Here is a 17,273-nt window from a genome sequence, read left to right on the forward strand (position 1 = left end):
GCCTGTGTCATGTCTTCATGCCTCAGTCAGTCACTGTGGCCAGGGAAGAGATACCCTAATTGAGCAGATTGGATTGCGGTCTGACTCGATGCGCCATATGATTGACCAGCTCAGAAAGAGTAGAGTGGTGGTGGTGGGTAAAGAGCAACCCAAATCTTCTACAGCATCCTGAAGTCAAAAGATACTGTCACCCAAAATATATCTCCCCTTTTGTATACTTCAAGTAGAAATGATTTGAGTATGCTGCTGCTGCTGCTGCTAAGTCACTTCAGTCGTGTCCGATTCTGTGCCACCCCATAGACGGCAGCCCACCAGGCACCCCCCGTCCCTAGGATTCTCCAGGCAAGAACACTGGAGTGGGTTGCCATTTCCTTCTCCAGTGCATGAAAGTGAAAAGTGAAAGGGAAGTCACTCAGTCGTGTCCAACTCTTAGCGACCCCATGGACTGCAGCCCACCAGGATCCTCCATCCATGGGATTTTCCAGGCAAGAGTACTGGAGTGGGGTGCCATCGCCTTCTCTGTGATTTGAGTATGTGATGAGGCGATAACAGTGTGAAACCAAAATGAATCCCCTTTTATATAGGCATCTTTAACAACCATATTTATTCTCTTGTGCATTGTTAAACAAGCAGAAATTAGTTGGTGCAAAAATCTTTGCCCCATGTGTTGAAAGATAAGTGAAAAATGTTAGTTGCTCAGTTGTGTCTGACTCTCTGCGACCCCATGGACTGTGGCCTGCCAGACTCCTCTGCCCATAGAATTCTCCAGGCAAAAATACTAGAGTGGATTGCCATTTCCTTTGCCAGGGGATCTTCCTGACCCAGGGATTGAACCTGTGTCTCCTGCATTACAGGCAGAGTCTTTCCATCTGAGCCGTCAGGCAAACCCAAACAAGCAGAAATTAGTGGATGCAAAAATCCCTGTGCCATGTGTTGAAAGGTAAGGATTATTTAAAAATATTTATTTATTATTTGGCTGCACCGGGTCCTGGTTGTGGCCTGTGGAATCTTAGGTTGGGACACTTGAACTCCTAGTTGTGGCCTGTGGGGTCCAGTTCCCTGACCAGGGATCAAACCCAGGCCCCTTGCCTTGGGAGCGCAGAGTCTTAGCCACTGGACCACCAGGGAGGTCCCAAAAGATAAGTTTAAAAATAGGCAGTAACAGGAAGATAGGACTTTAATGGCGGGTGGATGAATATACTGAAAGCACTGGAGAGGGCATACCGCATGTCAGGAATGAAGTAGGTACGCGTGTGAACAGGCAGGAAGTCCATAGTAAGATGGAGTAAATTGGAAGTGGAATTGTTGAGAAGAAAAAAAAAGTTGAAAAAATTCAGAAAAGGAACAGAATACCAATTAACATTTATATGAGAAGTCGTGAAAGACCACACAAGTACAAATGCAAAAAACGGGGGGCAAAGAGACCACTGCACCCGGGCAGCCTGAGCTTGCTTTCCCATTGCCGCACGAGCCTCCCCATCTTCTTTATTCCCCATATTCAGCCCTAATCTCACCTCTCTTGGCTTCAGCGTCTGCTCACAAACCTCCACTGTAGCACACACGCCCCTGTGTTGTAGTCACCTGTTTACGCGGCGCTCTCCACCTTCTTACTGTTTGCACACTTAGTCTTGAGCTCATAAGAAAGGCAGCATTGGGGTCTGAATAGGATTTGGAGAGGTAGAAAACATGAAGAGGTAATGATGTAAAAGCCAAGAGATAGGAAAAGCAAAAGCAAGTTTGCGGAAGATGAATATAGTGTTTTGGCCGAAGCAGAGCTGCCTTAAAAGATTAATCGTGTTGCGGATTTACCTGGTGGTCCAGTGGTTAATGGAGAAGGCAATGGCACCCCACTCCAGTACTCTTGCCTGGAAAATCCCATGGACCGAGGAGCCTGGTAGGCTGCAGTCCATGGGGTCGCTAAGAGTCGGACACGACTGAAGTGACTTAGCAGCAGTAGCAGCAGCCAGTGGTTAAGACTCTGAGCTTCCAATGCAACGGGCGTGTGTTCCATCCCTGGTCAGGGAACTGAGATCCCACATGCTGTGTGTCCTTGCCAAAAACCAAAAGCATCCACACAAACAACAATAATGAAAAAGATTAACAGGGATGTAATTGGGTAGAATTAGAACAGGAAAAAATTCAAGAAGTGAGGAGGCAAAAGAGAAGTTTGTTGGGGTTATCAGTCCATGGGGTCGCGAAGAGTCGGACACGACTGAGCAACTTCACTTTCACTTTTCACTTTCATGCATTGGAGAAGGAAATGGCAACCCACTCCAGTGTTTTTGCCTGGAGAATCCCAGGGACGGGGGAGCCTGGTGGGCTGCCGTCTGTGGGGTCGCACAGAGTCAGACATGACTGAAGCGACTTAGCAGCAGCAGGCATGAGTGGTAAGGGTCAGAACAAAAGGAGCCTTGGAGGGAAGGAAACAGGGAGTGCAGATGAAAGCCTTCAAAAGAGAAATCAGCAGGGCTTGGACAGATTAAATGACAGGTGAGTAAATGGAAGAAGACAGAATAACAGCAGTATTTTCACTTAAGTTGGTATGGCATGTACGATGGCATTAAGAAGAGCGAAAGAAATATTTAGAAGGGCAATGATAGGTGTGAGTTTTTATGTTGAATATGAATTAATAGAGAAACATTTTAAGTAAAATGTCCGGGGCATTTAGAAAACTTAGATTGCTCTGGTCCACAGATGGAGTTGGAAGTCATCTGCATGGAGGACAGAACTGAAGGAGGTCTTTATTTTCCAGAGATTTAAAGTGGAAAGATCATTTAAATAACTTTGTAAAGAACAAGGCTACATACCTGTAAATAGTGGAAAAACTTAAAAGGGAAAAAGTAATTACAGTTATTTGCATCTTATATTTAAAAAAATGTCTATTCTAATTCCATCTGTCCACTAATTCCTAGAATGAGCAAAGAATTAATTTCTTATTGTCACTGTTTTGTATACCCAGTGAATCTGAGCACTAGTCTCTAGGAATCTGCACTCTGTCTTACTTTCTAAAAAGTTGTGTAAATGTACATTTATTTTCTAATCTTTTTGTCATCACAAAGTTTAAAAAAAAATGATTGGTATATTGATTTGAGTTTTGTCTGGTCTTTTATGCACAAATTTCACACATGGTAAAAAAGTCAGTCTTGACTCTTCGACATGTAATGAAATTTTAAAGATTCTTTTAGCAAGCAATCTGAATGCAAGATTCTTTGACATTTTTTATTATTGTTTCCCTTGAACTATCTTTTTGATATTTTTTTTAAAAAATGTGGTAAAAGACATGTAAGATAAGTGTATTAATACCATAAAAATGTGGTAAAAGACACGTAAGATAAGTGTGTTAATACCATCAAAGCATTTTCACGTGTGCAGTTCAGTAGTGTTAATTATACTCACGTTGTCATGCAACCAATCTTCAGAAATCTATAGTCGTGCAAAACTGAAATTCCATCACCATTAAACAACAATTCTCCATGTCTCCTTTCCCCTAGCTCCTAGAAACCACCACTGTGACATTTTCTTTTCTTTCTTTCTTATTTATTTATTTATTTATTACTGTTTAACCATAGTACAAGGCATGTGCGATCTTAGTTCCCTGACCAGGGGTTGAATCCATGCTCCCTGCAGTGGAAGGGCAGAGTCTTAACCATTGGACTGCTAGGGAAGTTCCCATTATATTTTCTGTTTCTCTGAGTTTGAGTACCTAGATACTTGCTGTAAATGTAATCAAACACACAGTATTTGTCTTTTTGTTACTCGATTGCTGCTGCTAAGTCACTTCAGTCATGTCCGACTCTGTTCAACCCCATAGATAGCAGCCCGCCAGGCTCCCCTGTCCCTGGGATTCTCCAGGCAAGAATACTGGAGTGGGTTGTCATTTCCTTCTCCAATGCGTGAAAGTGAAAAGTGAAAGCGAAGTTGCTCAGTCGTGTCCGATTCTTAGCGACCCCTTGGGCTGTAGCCCACCAGGCTCCTCCATCCATGGGATTGTCCAGGCTAGAGTACTGGACTGGGTTGCCATTTCCTTCTCCGTGTTACTGGATTATTTTAGTATTCTGTCCTTTTGGTTTGTACAGGTTATAACACGTCAGAACTTTCTTTTTATGGTGAATACTATTCTGTTATATGTTTGCATCAGATTTAGTTTATCCATTCATCTATCAGTGGACCTTTGGGTGGCTTCCACCTTTGGGCTTCTGTGAGTAGTGCTGCTAGGAACACGGGTGTACAAGCATCTCTTCAAGACCACGCTTTCAATTCTTCTGAGCATATTCCAAATGTAGACTTGGTGGACCATACAGAAATTTAATTTTTAATTTTTTGAGGAACCACCATGCTCTTTCATGGTGACTACACTGTTTTACATTCCTATAAATAGTGCAAAAGGGGAGTTGTCTGGTGGTCCAGTGGTTAGGAATCTGTCTGCCAGCACAGGGGACACGAGTTCAACCCCTGGTCTCGGGAGATTTCAGATTCTGTGGGGCAGTGAAGCCTGTGGCCACAGTTACTGGGCCTGTGTGCTCTAGAGCCCGTCCTCTGCACCTGCTGAGGCCACACACTGCATCCAGAGGGTTTCCTCCACTTGTGGCCACTGGAGAAAGCCCGCATCCAGCAGCAAAGACCCAGCGCCGCCATGAAGAAATACATTTGAACATAGTGCCCAGAGACTGCCGTTTTTAGCATCCCTGCCAACAGGTGTTCCTTTTTCTTTTATTTCTGTTTTCTTTTTATAGCAGCTACTTCAATGGGTATGAGCTGGATGTGTCACTGTGGTTTTGATTTGTATTTCCCTGTTGACTAGAGAAGTGGTACATCTTTTCGTGTGCCTATTGGCCATTTGTATATCTTCTTTGGAGAAACTTCTTTCGAATCCTTTACTCATTTTTTATTATGTTCTTTTTGTTTCTGTTGTTAAATCTTAGAAATTGCCCTTATATTCTGTATTTTAACTCATTGTCAGATACATGGTTTGCAAATGTTTCCTTCCATTCCTTGGGTTGTCTTTTCACTACTGATTGTGTCCTTGATGCACAAACGTGCATCCACGTTTGTGGATCGTAATTACAATATTATATTGTACAATATTAATTGCACAATATTAATAATTACAATATTAATTATAATCCAATTAATCTCTTTTAATTTTGTTTGTCTGTGCTTTCGGTGTCATATCTTACGGAGTTCAGACCACGCTACACTAAAATATGACTCCTTGGCATATTTTATATTTTAAGTTGAAGGACTCTGAGAAAACAGCAGAAGTAGGAAGGTTACTTTGTCCCTCTGCTCACCCTTCACCCCTAAAGTAGGTCATAATACTCTTAAGTGAGAAGTGCTTTCCCTATAGAAGCAAAGGTGCGTCCTCATCTCCAAAGACAAAAGGATGCGAGAAAGACTCCAAATAGGCCTTGCTAAGTTTCCCCCAGTATACTACACTCCCCTCATGCTCCTTGGCCTGTTATATTTCTTCATGACTATCCATTCTTCATCAAATCTAGTGTGAAAACACTCAGGTTTCACTGTTTCTTCAGATCTTGGTTTTCTTATGAAGGCTCCCATGTTGCTTAAGACTTATGTTAATAAATTTATATGCTTTCTCCTATTACTCTGTCTTGGTCAATTTGATTTTCAGAGTTAGCCAAGGAATCAAAAAAGGTGTTGTAAAAAAAAAAATTACCCTGAAATTTCTAAGAAATTACGATGAAATATGTCATGAAGCTTTTCTTCTTTGTTTTCTTCTAAGACTTTTCTAGATTGAGGTCTTGCATTTAGATCTTTGATCCATTTTCAGTTCTTTTTGTCTACAGTGTAAGGTAAGGGTACAATTTGTTCTTTTGCATGTGGATATCTAGTTTTTCCACAACTGTTTGTCCAAAGGGTTCCCCCGCCTCCATTGAATGGTCTTAGCTTCCTTATCAGGAATCATTTGGCTGTGATTGTGAGGGTTCATTTCTGGGCTCTCTGTTCTATTCCATTGTTCTGTCTGTATTTATACACATACCACACTGTTTTGATTACAATAGCATTGTGATAAACTTGAAATCAGAAAGTGTGAGACATTTAACCTTGTTCTTTTCCAAGATTGTTTTGGCTATTGAAGCTCTCAGCTTTACTGTTATGGCACAGTTATAAAGAGGACAAAACATAAAATTTGCAAAACATACGTAAGGATTCATCATTTTTTTTCGAAGTCTCCTAATTTTTTGATATTCAAGTAATTTTCTGTGAAGTCTTTCAAGTCACCATTCTGTCATCAGCCTTGTAAGTTTATCTTCATTTGGTCAGTAGAGTAACTCTTCCATACGAGCGCTTTTCTAAGTATCTGAACTGTGTTTTGACATCATGAAATCCTGCATCATTTGCAGGAAGTGCAGTTCTGTTCTGAAATAGATTTGCTCTTGTATTTCATAGTGAAAATAGTTGTTTACATGTACTAACCAGTGAATGCTACCTCACTTGCCTCAATGCATTAGGAGATCTTTGTGTTAAGTAGGGAGGGATGTGAAATGGAGACTAATTTTAATAAATTGTCAGTTGTGTAGTGAATATATTTTACAGAATTAAACTGTGAATTTGGGGTTTCTGATGTTAAATAATCAGATAAAGATAAGTTGTCACTGTTAAGTCCACGAGAATAGGTATGTTCTTCAGAGTAAAGTGCTTTGTGAGAAGTGGAAAGAAAACCAAAGTACACATGAGGCCCCTGACTTTAAGAGTTGAGGACAAAAACATTGAATGTTCCTGGGTGGGGGAATGAATTTTCAAAGAATTATGAGAAGAATTTTACTAATGAAAACAGATGTTAAATAAAAATTTTCAGCTTAGTTTCTCAGGAAGACTGATTAGGGAGGAAAGAGAACTATGAGATGTGGTGTAATTCTCTAAGGAAAAAAGAGGACAAGAGGCTGATAGACAGAAAGGGAACTTGGGTTTCAATTTCTTTTCAAATGAGAGGTAAGAGATGTGTCTCCCATTGGGCTCACATTGTCACACATGTTCTTATTTTTGTGTGCAGATTTTTTGCAGAGAGACAGTTAGAGACCATACAAAGCTTCTCAGTTTTGAATTTATATTGAACACTACAGTCTCTCCATGTTTCCTGTCCCGTGAACTACTCCTGAAGGGCTTTTGTCACAGCTGGCATCCACCCACCTTGATGTTAGTTAGTAACAGCTGAGAGTATTTCCCCTTGGCTGCTACTGAGGCTAAGTCGCTTCAGTCGTGTCCGACTCTGTGCGACCCGACCCCATAGATGGCAGCACACCAGGCTCTGCTGTCCCTGGGATTCTCCAGGCAAGAACACTGGAGTGGGTTGCCATTTCCTTCTCCAGTGAATGAAAGTGAAAAGTGAAAGTGAAGTCGCTCAGTCGTGTCCTGCTCTTCGCCACCCCATGGACGGCAGCCTACCAGGCTCCTCCGTCCATGGGATTTTCCAGGCAAGAGTACTGGATGGGTTGCCATTGACTGAACTGACTGAACTGAACTGAATCTAAGTTTTCCAAATGCCCCCTGACATTTTTACTTTAAACTGTTTCTCTATTAATTCAAATTCAACATAAAAATGTCAAACCTATCATTGCCCTTCTAAATATTACTTTCCCATTTCTCAATGTCATTGTACAGGCCACACCAACTTAAATGAAAATACTGGTGTCATTCTGTCTTCCATTTGCTCACCTGTCATTTAATGTGTCCAAGCCCTGCTGACTTGTCTTTTGAAGGCTATCTTTCATCTGGACTCCTTTTTCTTCCCTCCAAGTTTCACTCTTTCTGGCCCTTACCTCTTATGCCTAAGTGAGCACCATAAACTTCTCTTTTGCCTCCTCACTTCTTCAATTTTTTCCTGTTCTAAGTCCACCCAAATACATCCCTGTTAATCTTTACAGTTGTTGTTGTTGTTGTTTATGTGGGTGTTTTTTTTGGTGTGTTTTTGGCAATGTCACACAGCATGTGTGATCTTAGTTCCCTGACCAAGGATCGAATGCATGCCCTTTCCATTGGAAGCTCAGAGTCTTAACCACCGGACCACCAGGTAAATCCCCAACACTAAAATCTTTTAATGCAGCTCAGTTAGTTCAGTCACTCAGTCTAGTCCAACTCTTTGTGACCCTGTGGACTGCAGCATGCCAGGCTACCCTGCCCATCACAGGGAATATCCACTCCTGGAGTTTGCTCAAACTCAGTTCCATTGAGTTGGTGATGCCATCCAACTATCTTATCCTCTGTTGTCCCCTTCTCCTTCTGCCTTCAATCTTTCCCAGCATCAGGGTCTTTTCCAATAAGTCAGTTCTTCACATCAGGTAGCTAACGTATTGGAGCTTCAGTTTCAGCATCAGGCCCTCCAAAGGATATTCAGGACTTATTTTCTTTAGGATTGACTGGCTGGATCTCCTTGCAGTCCAAGAGACTCTCAAGAGTCTCCTCGAACACCACAGTTCAAAAGCATCAATTCTTCGGATTAAAGATTTACTGAACATGGCCCAACCCATCAGAACAAGATCCAGTTTCCCCCTCAGTCAGTCTCTCCCGGTCAGGAAGCTTCCATAAGCCTCGTATCCTTCTCCATCAGAGGGCAGACAGACTGAAAAACCACAGTCACAGGAAGTTAACCAATCTGATCTCACGGACCACAGCCTTGTCTGATTCAATGAAACTATGAGCCGTGCCATGTAGGGCCACCCAAGATGAACGGGTCATGGTGGAAAGTTCTGACAAAATGTAGTCCACTGGAGAAGGGAATGGCAAACCACTTCAGTATTCTTGCCTTGAGAACCCCATGAACAGTATGAAAAGGCTAGCGTGTAAGATGAGTGCAATTGTGCAGTAGTTTGAATATTCTTTGGGATTGCCTTTCTCTGGGATTGATATTAAAACTGACTTTTTCCAGTCCTGTGTCCACTCTGAGTTTTTCAAATTTGCTGGCATATTGAGTGCAGCACTTTCACAGCATCATCTTTCAGGATTTGAAATAGCTCAGTGGAGTTCCATCACCTCCACTAGCTTTGTTCGTAGTGATGCTTCCTATGGCCCACTTGACTTCCCATTCGAGGATATCTGGCTCTAGGTGAGTCACCACACCATTGTTATCTGGATCATTGAGACATTTTTTGTATAGCTTTTCTGTGTCTTCTTGCCACTTCTTCTTAATATTCTGCTTCTGTTAGGTCCACATCGTTTCTGTCCTTAATTGTGCCCATCTTTGCATGACATTTTCCCTTGGTATCTCATTTTCTTGAAGAGTTCTCTCATGCAGCTCTGCTTTAGCCAAAACGCATTATTCATTCTTCTACAAACTTTTTTCCTTTTCCTATCTCTTGGCTTTTACTTCATTGCCTCCTCCATGTTTTCTATCTCTACAAATCCTATTCAGATCCCAAAGCTGCCTTTCTTGATGAGCTCAAGACTAAATGTTCTCTCCCCAGGAACACATGTTTGCCTACATCCCTCCGAAGGCAATTCTCCATGCATGTAAACCCAGAAGTAGGCGACCAGGATACTTCTTAATTGTATAATCATGTCGAATGTGCTCAGTGCATATAATGACAACAAACAGTTGTTATTTATTGAATACCTGCTAAACACTTTGTATTTACTAATAATAGCAACCATTTGTTGAGTTTTTCTTGTGTGCTACATCCTAGACACGTTACATCAATGAGTCCACATAAAAGTTCTGGAACGTAGGCAGGATTATTAGCCCATTTTTTCCAGATGAGGAAACTAAGGTAGAGAGAAAACATACAGCCTAACAAAGAAAGTTGTTAGTAATAGTGGGCAGAGCTAGAATTCAAACCCAGACAGTCCAGCTTCTCAATCCACATTCTTGACCACTACCCTGTGTTAAATTATAATGTGTCATTTAATCCTACACTAACCCACAAGGATAAATATTAGCTTGCCCACTATGAAAATTAACAAAATGAAATCCAAAGAAGACACGAAATACCTTCAGTCACACATATGGTTAAGTGGTAATGTTCAACTTTATACCCAGGTCTGTCAGACTCCATTAAACATTATTTTATATGCTTATGCTCTTGAGATCAACACAACTATCTTAAAAGGTTACTATGGGATTTAAATAAGACCATGCATATGTTTTACAAATGCTAATACACTATACTGATGTTGGATTGAATTTCCTGTGAGCATACCCTTATGTCACCACCATACCTATTAAAATTAGGCATATAGTCTCTAAATTTTAATCCTATATGTCTATTGGTCTGTTCATTGGTCTTACAATCTAATAGCTCATGTATATGCATTACTATACTAATACATCTTCAGTCTGTCACATATTAACTAATTGTTCCTAAGCCAGTTTCTTATTCTATCTCTGCTTGAGCTTCCTAATTCTTTAAATGGGAACAATAGCATATATATTAGCTGTTGTGAGAGTTTAATTAATATAAGTAGAATATTTGTAACAGTACAGGGTACACAATAAAATGTATAAAACATCAATTATAATTATGATCATGTCTATAAGAAAATATATAAAAATAAACCTTAAAGAAATGAGAAAATATGAGCTAAACAAATTTTATTTTAGTGTATTGATTAATGATATGCAATTTTTTGCTTTTTGTAAAAGTATTACTAATATCACTAATTTTAGCAAAGAAGTATGATTGAACATATACCATGCTTTTTAAAGTCTGGATATAACATTTTGTGATACAGTGATTTGATGGCCTGGTGATTTTGATGATTTTGATGGCCAAAATTTATTTTGGTTTTTTATTTTAATGACAGTCTCCTTGAAAAATACACTTCACAAAGAAACACAGGTCCTTATGAAAAAGCTTATTCATATACAAGTCTTATTTTTGATCAATACATTCCATCTTATATAATGGTAATCTCTTTTTTTACAAATTAAAAGAAGGTATATAATGCTTATATTTTTACAGATGATCCTAAAACCTACCTAAAGTCTTCACATGGACAGGCTTTTAACAAATTAGAAAATTTATTTTCAAAGTATTATTAATATTGAAATATGAGGGTTTTACAGGTAAAATAAATCCGTCTTAATCTCAGGAACAAAAATCACATAGTGATGGAAGCATTCTTAAACATATGCTTTCAAAATTCTTTCTCCAAACCATGAATTTTCTTCAAAGGCCATTATTTTCTCATTTATTATCAAAAAGTATCACTTTCATTCAAAAAGATTGACAAAGTGGGTATCTTTTGTCAAAAAAAAAAAAAAAAATGCTGCTAGATAACATATCACCAATAGCCTTTGTTTTTAGCTCATGATACAGCCGAGAAAGAGTTCAAACCAGGAGGGGGCATACTGTTTTTCCATTTTCTCGCTCTTCTTATTGGCTTGAATTATTAGGATCATCTTGACCAGCAGTTTCTTTGCAGAAAATATATTAAGTCACTTGTACATTTTAAGAGTGTTAATTTATCATCATCATATAGTGTAGAAATCCCTTTCACCAAGAACATGTAATCTACAACATGTCACTGTATGTTCAGAATGAGGTAGCTGCCACCAACTCTGAGTTACAGAGCTCCCATTCCTCTTGCTGGAGAAGGAAATGGCAACCCACTCCATTGTTCTTGCCTGGAGAATCCCAGGGACGGGGGAGCCTGGTGGGCTTCCGTCTATGGGGTCACACAGAGTCGGACACGACTGAAGTGACTTAGCAGCAGCAGCAGCATTCCTCTTGCAGACCATGTGACCCAGAATCATCCACCCTAGTGATTGAGTGATGGAGCCAGTATCAATCATATATTCAATACTAGCAAAGATTAGTGTATTTCTGTTTTCTCAAGATTAAAAACTAAATAGAAATTAAAGTTCTAATAACTAGTGGTTTGGTGGTTAAAAAAAAAAATCTGTTTACCAATGCAGGAGACACCAGTTTGATCCCTTGATGAGCAAGATCCCCTGGAGAAGAAAATCACAAGCCACTCCAGTATTCTTGCCTGGGAAATCCAAGGGACAGAGGAGCCTGGCGGGCTATAGTCCATGGGGTTGCAAAGAGTCAGACCTGACTTAACAATTAAACAATAATAACAAAATATTTTCTTCAGGCACCTTAAAGGACAGCCTTGCACATCCCTAGAACGTACAACCTTATTTTGGAAATGACAGTACTAAGCTGTGTCATGGCAACAGTGACAGCACATGGTCACCAAAGAATAACAGGATTCCTTTTTTCCCCTCAGACCTCTATTCTTCCCTTTAAGGAGACTCAAGCACTCACAGCTCTCCTCTTTCTGTTCTTCACTATCCTTAGTATCAAACTCACATGTATTAACACACACACTTTTAAACTCCATTTCTCTCTTGTTTCACTCTTATCTCTCTCCCCATCCCCCATGAATGTTCCTATTTCCCACTTTTTTTTTTCCCTTTATCTGTGAACTGAAAAATTACCGAACTCATCACATGGACCACAGCCTGGTCTAACTCAGTGAAACTATGAGCCATGCCATGTACGGCCACCCAAGATGGATGGGTCGTGGTGGAGAGTTCTGACAAAATGTCTGCCACTGGAGGAGGGAATGGCAAACCACTTCTGAATTCTTGCCTTGAGAACCCCATGAACAGTATGAAAAGGCAAAAAGATACAACACTGAAAGATAAACTCCCCAGGTCGGTAGGTGCCCAATATGCTACTGGAAGAGTGGATAAATAACTCCAGAAAGAGTGAAGAGACGATCCAAAGCGAAAAAAATGCCCAGTTGTGGATGTGACTGGTGATGGAAGTTAAGTCCGATGCTGCAAAGAAGAATATTGCATAGGAACCTGGAATGTTAGGTCCGTGAATCAAAATAAAATTGGAAGTGGTTAAACAGGAGATGGCAAGAGTGAATATCAGCATTTTAGGAATCAGGGAACTAAAATGGACTGGAATGGGAAAATTTAATTCAGATGACCATTATGTCTACTACTGTGGGTTAGACTCCCTTAGACGAAATGGAGTAGCCCTTATAGTCAACAAAAGAGTCCAAAATGCAGTACTAGGGTGCAATCTCAAAAATTACAGGATTATCTCTGTTTGTTTCCAAGGCAAGTTTATTTCAGTTCAGTGGTGTCCAACTATTTGTAACCCCATGGACTGCAGCACGCCAGGCTTCCCTGTCCATCCCCAACTTCTGGAGCTTGCTCAAACTCATGTTTATCAAGTTGATGATGCCATCCAACCATCTCATCCTCTGTTGTCCCTTTCTCCTCCTGCCTTTGATCTTTCCCAGGATCAGGGTCTTTTTCAATGAATCTTTTCCAAGGCAAACCATTCAATATCACAGTAATCCAAGTCTATGCTCCAAACACTAATGCCGAAGAAACTGAAGTTGAATGGTTCTATGATAACCTGCAAGACCTCTAGAACTAACACCAAAAAAAGATGTCCATTTCATCATGGGAGACTGGAATGCAAAATAGGAAGTGAAGAGATACCTGGAGTAACAGGCAAGTTTGGCCTTGGAGTTCAAAATGAAGCAGGGCAAAGGCTAATAGAGTTTTGCCAAGAGAAAGCACTGGTAAACACCCTCTTCCAACAACACAAGAGACAACTCTACACAGGGACATCACCAAATGGTCAATACTGAAATCAGATTGATTATATATATTTTTTTCGCCCAAAGATGGAGAAGCTCTATAGAGTCAGCAAAAATAAGACCGGGAGCGGACTGTGGCTCAGATCATGAACTCCTTATTGAAAAATTCAGACTTAAATTGAAGAAAGTAGGGAAAACCACTAGACTATTCAGGTATGACCTAAATCAAATCCCTTAGAATTACACAGTGGAAGTGACAAATCGATTCAAGGGATTAGATCTGATAGACAGAGTACCTGAAGAACTACAGACAGAGGTTCATGACATTGGACAGGAGGCAGTAATCAAGATCATCTTCAAGAAAAAGAAATGCAAAAAGGCAAAATGTTTGTCTGAGGAGGTCTTACAAACTGAGAAAAGAAGAGAAATGAAAGGCAAAGGAGAAAAGGAAAGCTATAGAAAGGAGAGATAAGAAAGCCTTCCTCAGTGATCAATGCAAAGAAATAAATGAAAACAATAGAATGGGAAGGACTAGAGATCCCTTCAAGAACATTAGACATACCAAGGAACATTTCATGCAAAGATGGGCACAATAAAGGGCAGAAATGGTATGGACCTAAAAGGAGAAGATATTGAGAAGAGGTGGCAAGAATACACAGAAAAATTGTATGAAAAAGGTCTTAATGACCCAGAAAACCATGATGGCATGATCACTCACCTAGAGCCAGACATCCTGGAACGCAAAGTCAAGTGGGCCTTAGGAAGCATTACTATGAACAAAGCTAGTGGAGGTGATGGAATTCCAGTTGAGCTATTGCAAATCCTAAAAGGTAATGCTGTGAAAGTGCTGCACTCAATATTCCAGCAATTTGCAAAACTCAGAGTGGCCACAGGACTGGAAAAGGTCAGTTTTCATTCCAATCCCAAAGAAAGGTAATGCCAAAAAATGTTCAAACTATGACAGAAGTGCACTCATGTCACACGGTAGCAAAGCAATGCTCCAAATTTTCCAAACCACGCTTCAACAGTACGTGAACTGAGAACTTCCAGATTTCAAGCTGGGTTTAGAAAAGGCAGAGGAACCAGAGATCAAATGGCCAACATCCATTGGATCATAGCAAAAGCAGGAGAATTCCAGAAAAACATCTACTTCCACTTTATTGACTATGCCAAGGGCTTTGCATGTGTGGATCACAACAAACTGTGGATAATTCTTCAAGAGGTAGGAATACCAAACCACCTGACCTTCCTCCTGAGAAATCTGTATGCAGGTCAAGAAGCAACAGTTAGACCTGACATGGAACAATGGACTGGTTCCAAATTGGGAAAGGAGTATGTCACAGCTGCATATTGTCACCCTGCTTATTTACCTTACATGCAGAGTACATCTTGTGAAATGTAGGGCTGGATGAAACACAAGCTGGAATCAAGATAGGCAGGAGAAATACCAATAACCTCAGATATGCAGATGATACCACTCTAATGGCAGGAAGTCAGAGGAACTAAAGAGCCTCTTGATGAAAGTGAAAAAGGAGTGAAAAAGCTGGCTTAAATCTCAACATTCATAAAACTAAGGTCATAGCATCTGGTCCCATCACTTGCAGAGATGGGAAACAACGAAAACAGTGAGGGAGTTTATTTATGGGCTCCAAAAATCACTGAAGATGGTGACTGCAGCCCTGAAATTAAAAGATGTTTGGTCCTTGGAAGAAAAATCTATGACCAACATGCTGCTGCTAAGTCACTTCAGTCGTGTCTGACTCTGTGCGACCCCACAGACGGCAGCCCACCAGGCTTCCCTGTCCCTGGGATTCTTATTATTTTCTACATCAAGTATAGAAGATTTTCGACATCAAGAATAGAAAGTATCACTACTTTCTACTTGTTCAAGTGATGCTTTCACTTGACTTCACATTTCAGGTCACATTCTTTAATGGCTGGGACGGCGCGCAGGGCGCGGGCGGCTGCGACGGCGCGCAGGGCGTGGCCGAGAGGAGCTACCCCACGTCCGAGGTCAAGGGCAGAAGCCTGGAGGACCCCATTCCCGAGGGGCGGCAGCGAAGAGGAGTTACCCCATATCAGAGGTCTGGGGCAGCGTCCCAGAGTGCCAGGCGGCGACGGCGCAGTAAGGGCCGGGAGGAGCTTCCCCGCGTCCGCGGTCGGGGGCGGCGGCAGGGAGGAGCTACCCCTCGTCGGAGGCCAGGGGCGGCGGCCGGGAGGAGCAGCCCCGCGTCCGAGGCCAGGGGCGGCGGCCGGGAGGAGTTTCCCCGCGTCCGAGGCCAGGGGCGGCGGCCGGGAGGAGTTTCCCCGCGTCCGAGGCCAGGGGCGGCGGCCGGGAGGAGTTTCCCCGCGTCCGAGGCCAGGGGCGGCGGCCGGGAGGAGCTACCCAGTCCGAGGCCAGGGGCGGCGTCTGGGAGGGGCAGCCCCATATCCAAGGAGCGCTGGCTGCACGGGCGCCGGAGGGCCAAAGGAGCTCTTCCACGTTCAAGGTCGGGAGGGGTGGCGGTGCGGAGATACCAGTCGTCCAAGTAAGGAGCAGCGGCTGCGCTTTGTTGGAGGAACCCTGAAGAGATACCCCACCTCCAAGGTAAGAGAAACCCACGTAAACTTAGACTGCTCTGGTCCAAAGATGGAGTTCAAAGTAATCTGTACAGAGGACATAACTGAAGGAGATCTTTATTATTTAGAGCTTTATAGTGAAAAGATCATTTAAATAACTTCATAGAGAACAATACCACTATTTACCAGTAAATAGTGAAAAACTTGAAATAAGTGATTATAGTTATCTGTATCTTATATTTAAAGCAATTTATATTCCAATTCCAACTGGCCACTAATTCTTAGAATGAACAAAGAATTAATTTCTGGTTGTTGCTGTTGCCATATACCCAGTGAATCTGTGCACTAGTCTCTGAGAATCTACAGTCTGTCTTACTTTCTGAAAAATTGTATAAATGCATATTTATTTTTTAATCTTTTAGTCATCACAAAGTGTTTTGTTTTTTTTTTAACAAATCATTGGTATATTGATTTGAATCTTGTGTCGTCTTTTATACACAAACCTAATACATAGTAAAAAAAAGTCTGTCTTGGACTCTTTATCGTGGAGTGACACTTTAAAGACTCTTTTGGCAAGCAATCTGCATGCAAGGTCATTTAGATTTCTGTCATTGTTTCCTTTGAACTATCTTTTTGATATTAAAAAAATTGTGGTAAAATACACCTAATGTAAAATGTATTAATATCATCTAAATCATTTTCAAGTGTGCAGTTCAATAGTATTAAGTTTGTTTACATTTATGTGCAACCAATCTCCAGAATTTTTTAAACTTGCAGAGTGAAACTCTATAACCATTAAACAATGCTCCATGTCTACTTCTTCTTAGTTCCTAGAAACCACCATTGCCATATTTTCTTTCTTTTTTCTTTTTTTACTTTTTGCCCCTGCTACAAGGCATGTGGGAACTTAACTCCCTGACCAGGGGTTGAATCTGTGCTCCCTGTAGTGGAAGGGCAGAGTCTTAACTGTTGGACTGCTAGGGAAGTCCCATTGTATTATATTTTCTATTTCTCTGGGTTTGAGTACCTAGATACTTCCTATAGGTGTAATCAATCACACAGTATTTGTCTTTTTCTTACGGGATTATTTTAGTATTATGTCTTTTAGGTTTATACAGGTTATAGGACATGCCAGAATTTTCTTTTTTATGTCTCAATGATATTCTGTTGTATACATGCATCACATT

General features: G+C 41.0%; 1 protein-coding gene across 45 annotated transcripts in view; it reads left to right on the forward strand.

The window, feature by feature from the left end:
- LOC147359647 (uncharacterized) overlaps nt 1-17,273 on the forward strand; it is a 442,120-nt gene that overhangs the window by 192,059 nt on the left and 232,788 nt on the right. For 22 of the 45 annotated variants that reach the window (XR_015141107.1, XR_015141085.1, XR_015141111.1 and 19 more), the window contains exons 1-2: nt 15,168-15,652; nt 16,017-16,114. The exons of 10 other annotated variants lie outside the window; for them this stretch is intronic. Coding sequence is in view for 2 of the 35 variants with exons in the window: in XM_086337348.1 (XP_086193474.1) it covers nt 15,421-15,652; nt 16,017-16,114 (330 nt within the window). In the remaining 33 variants the exon portion in view is untranslated. Of the gene's footprint in view, nt 1-14,965; nt 15,653-15,785; nt 16,115-17,273 lie in introns of those variants that run through there. 13 more of the 45 variants (XR_015141100.1, XR_015141098.1, XR_015141102.1 and 10 more) reach the window with 2 other exon arrangements.

This window comes from Bos grunniens, chromosome 14, assembly GCF_055505025.1.
Source record: "Bos grunniens cultivar Pamir isolate PY7600 chromosome 14, Bosgru_T2T1.0, whole genome shotgun sequence".
In the NCBI taxonomy this organism is placed as follows: domain Eukaryota; kingdom Metazoa; phylum Chordata; class Mammalia; order Artiodactyla; family Bovidae; genus Bos; species Bos grunniens.